Consider the following 5,476-nt stretch of genomic DNA (forward strand, 5'->3'; position numbering starts at 1 on the left):
TGCAGTGACGATTTCGGAAGCAGTACGCGTTGCGTACTGCAGTACGCCCCGCGTACTCCGAGGCTCCAGCCTCCTATAAATAGGATCCGAAGGCAGCCGAGTCTTTTGCCAATTTCCTCTCTTCTCTCTCCCGTTTTGCATCGTTTTGCGTGCCAGAAATATCCCGAAGCCCCGGTATCATACTCAAGCCCCGAGGCAAGTCCCGAGATCCCGAAGATCCCGATAAGTGCGGTTCCCGAGCCGAAGCTCTGCCCGCGAGAAGTTCGATTTTTGTGAAGATCTTTCAGATCTGCTGAGGATTGCTACTTCTGCAAGTCGTAGTGCTGTCCGATCATCTTCTGATCAAGTGAGTGTATACTACCTTTCATAAACACGATAATAATACAAGTTTGGTTTGAGTGTATTAAGTATATTGTTGTTTATAAGTGTGAGTGTGTAGTTACATTCTTCTAACACATAAATATTAAGTATTTTCTATAAAATACGTGCTATGTGTATAGTATATTGTTGTTTATATGTGTGAATGTGTATTCACTCTCTTCTATCTCATAGATATGATTTATTCTCTATGAGATATGTGCTATGTGTGTGTGTGCCTCATCTGTTATGTGGATTATGTGTTGATTAAAGCATGCTATACAGGTTTTCAAAACTATGTATAAAAATGTATATTTTATCTACTAATATGTTGGGTAGAACATGGGTAGATAGTTGGTGAGTAATAAACAGATGAGAGGCCTCATTGTTGTTTGATTTAGTCATCTAGCGGAGTTTAGATGACGACCACTGGCTATTCTAGACAGTCTTGTGGAAACATTAGCAGGTTCGCCACCTGTAGGTGTTAATGAACTCGGGTGTTCATTTGCTGTACTCCATCCCCCTCATGGTTGCCTTATTTGACTTATATTGCTGAGGTACCCCCGAAGCATGTGTTGTCGCCCCGATGAAATATTCTTAGACTAGGTCCCTTGTGTTAGTTGTTTTAGGGACATAAAGTGAGAATAAAGGGAATGGGTAATTGGGTTATTGTTGGTTGGTGAAAATTAAATATGATTATTTATTGTGGGTTGAAAACCTTATATGCTCACCAGGCTCCCAAGCCTGACCCACTCAGTTTTATTTGTATTACAGGAAGTGGCGCGAGGGCATGAGATGGATGAACCATCAGTTGTTTTGTTTACAAGTCTGTATATGTATATATTTGTTGAATGACTTGTAATGTTATCGTTTATGCTTATTGGTCTGTATCGGAACATGACCCCCCGAGTTTTGATTATATAATGAAAAATACATTTCTTTTATGAAATGCTTTGGTAAACATTGTTTTATCATGTTTTGTTTTTGGGAACAAATTCCGCAACTCTTTCAAATCAAAAGGATTTACCCTGAAGATATTTTTAAAGCATAAATGAAAAACGGTCTTTTCTGGCCGAGATTTTGGGGATGTCACATAAAAAAACAACCAGTCTTCTTTTTTCAGACTGCAGACGTTTGGTCCACGTCTTTTACTGCAGAGGTCTGGGCCGCAGACTGCAGACATTTTACCCAGAAAATACAAATAACACCTGATATGTGATGGAAGATCCTCGTAATTGGAAGGACGTTGTATATGTACGCTGTATATATTATAATTCCTTGCATTTTCTTTTCCTATTTTACATTTTTTTCATATGACTTACTACAATGGTAGAAGTTGACAAGCGGTAGAGTTTCATATTGGATTCTTTGATAACAATGTAAGAGATTTAATTTCTTGTAGGCATCGCCAACTCGAAGCACACGTAGAAACGTAAGAGATTTCCCAAATCGATATGTATTTGTACTAAAAAATAGGACAATCTAAGTGAAGTAATTCAGAATCTGAAGCATTACTTTCTTGAGGAGAAAAGGTACCAGAATGTTAAGTTTTCTTTTCTTTCAGCAAGAAAAGCATCTCAACCCTTCAAAACACCTTCCTTCTCCAATCAAGTTTCAATCTTCTCCAAAAAAAAAATTAGTTTGGATTACGGTTGTGTACTATTCGAATAAAACCGAATTATCCATTTGGATAATTTAGATTGGACTATTTGGTTCGGATATTCAGATTTTTGGATTGGTTTTCAACAAAACATAATTATTATTTTGGATTGGTTTTGGTTTATAAAATCGGAACCGAATAGTCCAAAAAAACCAAATAAACATTTATAATTTATCTATTTATAATATATATCTATAGTTATTTATTAATTTTGTAATTTATTTTTTCAAAGAGGTTCAAAACGTTTCACCCGATTAAAAAAAACATTAATATGCATTTTCTCTCATAAGTTTTCTGTCTATAACATATATAACTATAATATAACTTCTTATTAGTTGTTTATAAATTTCAAATCACAACTAACTAATTTGTTTTTGCTTTTTATGTAAAGTTGGGTAATATTATAATTATATGTCGTTTTAAAATGTTTCGGTTTTTGTAAACCGAATTATAAAAACCGATCCAACCGAATTGTAATTGGTTCGAATCAGATCGGATTTGAATTTAGTTTGGACTATTTGGATCCATGTTTTGGAAACCGAAATCAATTTGGATTCACTTGATTGGATCGGATTAAACCGGTCCATCCAAACGAACACCCCTAGTTTGGAGTGAAAAAAATGGCTCCTGAGATTGTGGATGATGATATTAAACATCTTCTCGAAAAAATCAGTCATGACATTCAACGTATAGGTGATCAGCAAAATCTAATGACTAGATACTATTCATTAGATTTTGATTTTAATGATGTGAAGGACATCCTCACGCATACAAGAAATCCAAATTATAATGGGGATTGGTTGAGTGCAAGAAAGGAGAATCTTTATTACCTCAACAACTTGTTGAATGAATGGCAACTCATCAACAAACGCAACTCATTTGCTCATGTTAAAGATCGTGAAGCATGTCTGAACATCAAGAAGAGCTTAAAGAAGATGATGAAGGAATTCAAAGGTGAAGAATCCAGTTCAAGAGGTGATGCAGAATACTCTGTTACTCGTCATCAAGACCCAAAACACCTCACTTTTGAAAGAAACAAGAAAGATGTTTACAGGTGGAGCTCCAGGCATGGACCGAGGAAAGTTCATGGTTTTGAAAACAATGTCATGGCCATGGAGAGGGAGCTTGTCATGCGAAATATTAATGTTCCATATAAGGTTTTTGGGGTTGTGGGAGTCGCCGGAATTAGGAAAACGACTCTTTGTCAGGACATTTTTTGCCGGAAGTTAGTGAAGGAGCATTTCTGTCCGAGGATCTGGGTTTGTTAACCTAGAGACAACAATGACTACTTATAAGAGATTGTTGTCAGGATCTTGAAATGTCTCGGAATAGAAGATGAAGTCATAAGTGATGTAGCAAAGGAAGGTGACGAACATGGACTCCGGAAACTGATTCTTCTTATCCGGCTACAACTGATTGGAAAAAGATATTTCATTGTTCTCGATGATGCTTGGAACGATGCCAAATTCTTCTTGAAATTGATTCGAACGGAAGACCCGAATATGAAATGGGGTGAGGAGTTGGCATACGCGTTGCCAAAAGGGTGTGGTGGAACAGTCATTTCGTCGAGCAGGTCAGATGCATTACTAAAAAGTAGGGGTGAGTGCGGTGCAGTTCGGTGCGGTTATTAGTCAAGACCTCACCACTAACCGCAAATGCGGTTAATCAATTTTCAAAACTGTTTGTTGCGATTATTTTGCGGTGCGGTTAGGCAATTATTTTTGCGGTGCGGTTTTGTTTTTTTCTGTGTTGTGGTTATTAACCGCATGGATTTGGTGCTTTTATTTTGTGTGATTTTTAACCACAGTTTAGAACTCAAACGGTTTTAAAAGATCAAACATATTACTTGTAATAATAAAAAAACCATAAGGTATAAAACAATTAACTTAAATCACAAAGAACTTATATCTTAAAAATGTCAACTCAATAGTATTTAACAATAAATATCTTAAAATTGTCTACTTTCACCATTTTTCAAAGTTAACATAACAAAAAACTAATACTTTTGTCTTCTAATATTTTATCCATCTTTCATCCATGAAACTTGTCTTATTTTTAATATTTAATATATTAATAATTATTAAAAGAAAATTGTATATAATATATGTGGGTGCAGTTTTTTTGCGATTTTTGAAAACTAATAACCGCACCACAAATTTGCGGTTTTTGTAAAATAGAAAACCTCACCATCGGTTTTTATTTCGGTTGCGGTTTATGCGGTTTTTATGGTTAATTTTAGTTGCGATGTAGTTTTTGCTCACCTGGTGATTTTTATTTCGGTTGCGGTTTATGCGGTTTTTATGGTTAATTTTAGTTGCGATGTAGTTTTTGCTCACCTCTACTAAAAATGATGTTTGGGAAAGATTTAAGTTTGCTTTATTTGAAGCCACACACCAAGGAGATCATTGATCAGATTTTTCGAGATACGGTGATTGGGTATGTGGAAGACGAGAGGGAATTCCCTAAGCATTTGGATGAATTGAAAATGGAGATACTAAAAAAGTGTGATGGAATACCGTTGGCTGCAAAATTGCTTGCTAAAATTGCTCGGGAACCATTGCCGCTAAAGCTGAAACCCCCACCGCCAACAAGCGTCGTCGGAGGTAATGAGCTTTGTTATTGTAAGTTTGTTTTCTTGATAAAGGAAAATGAGATTATGACATAATTTACTTAATGTATAATTTTTTTTTTTTTTATTTTATCAATTTATGTTTTGCATGGCTGTAAAATCATAGATGGAAAAATTATATCCAAGTGAATTAGCTAGTTTCGCATATGTTCGCAAGGTTTTGTTTGTGTGATACATATTACAACAATATTTTTTATGGATGCAAATTGCAATGATTAGTAACGAAAAGAACAACTTAAGCAAAAGCAAGCAAAATTATTTAGGTCTTGTACAATAGAAATCACAAGCTCACAAACGGATTAATATGATTTGTCGTGAGACACTTCTAAATCGAGAGGAATAAATTGAGTTGTGATGTTCAATGAGTATTCGTGTGACATGTAATGCTTGATTTCGAGTTGAATGATCCAAGTTTTAAGACACGGTTTTAAATTGAATTAATAGACATTTTGTTTATGTTTTTTATGATTTTTTTAGTAGAAAGCATATATATATATATATATATATATATATATATATATATATATATATATATATATATATATATATATATATATATATATATATATATATATATATATATATATATATATAGTGAGTTTAAATAGAGAACCATAATTAACCAAAAAACCAACCATAAACGTCGGAAATGATAACAATCAACGGCCAAGAAAATAAATGTATATTTTTATATTGGACGCGCACACAACAAATTATACCAAAAGATTCACCATTTACCAAAAAAACGTATCACTTTTTTTTGTTTAAAATTTTTGGTAGGTTATTTTTTTTTATCAAAAAAAAATCGAATATACCGTTGTTCACAATTT

At 34.1% G+C, this 5,476-nt stretch overlaps 1 protein-coding gene across 1 annotated transcript; it reads left to right on the plus strand.

The window, feature by feature from the left end:
• The first annotated feature begins 2,637 nt into the window (after positions 1-2,637).
• LOC111892681 (probable disease resistance protein At4g19060) lies at positions 2,638-4,682 on the plus strand. The gene is made up of 3 exons (XM_023888732.1): positions 2,638-3,242; positions 3,327-3,590; positions 4,343-4,682. The coding sequence occupies exons 1-3, from the start codon at positions 2,638-2,640 to the stop codon at positions 4,680-4,682; spliced, it is 1,209 nt and encodes a 402-aa protein (XP_023744500.1).
• The last annotated feature ends 794 nt before the right edge of the window (positions 4,683-5,476 follow it).

The sequence above is a fragment of the Lactuca sativa genome, chromosome 7 (genome assembly GCF_002870075.4).
Source record: "Lactuca sativa cultivar Salinas chromosome 7, Lsat_Salinas_v11, whole genome shotgun sequence".
Classification (NCBI taxonomy): Eukaryota; Viridiplantae; Streptophyta; class Magnoliopsida; order Asterales; family Asteraceae; genus Lactuca; species Lactuca sativa.

Excerpts from the sequence above, each read along its gene's own strand:
- LOC111892681 (XM_023888732.1), top strand. The coding sequence starts at position 2,638 with ATGGCTCCTGAGATTGTGGATGATGATATTAAACATCTTCTCGAAAAA. Across the intron at positions 3,243-3,326 it reads CAGGACATTTTTTGCCGGAA|GATCTTGAAATGTCTCGGAA; the intron begins GTTAGTGAAGGA and ends GATTGTTGTCAG. Across the intron at positions 3,591-4,342 it reads ACAGTCATTTCGTCGAGCAG|TTTTTGCTCACCTCTACTAA; the intron begins GTCAGATGCATT and ends GTTGCGATGTAG.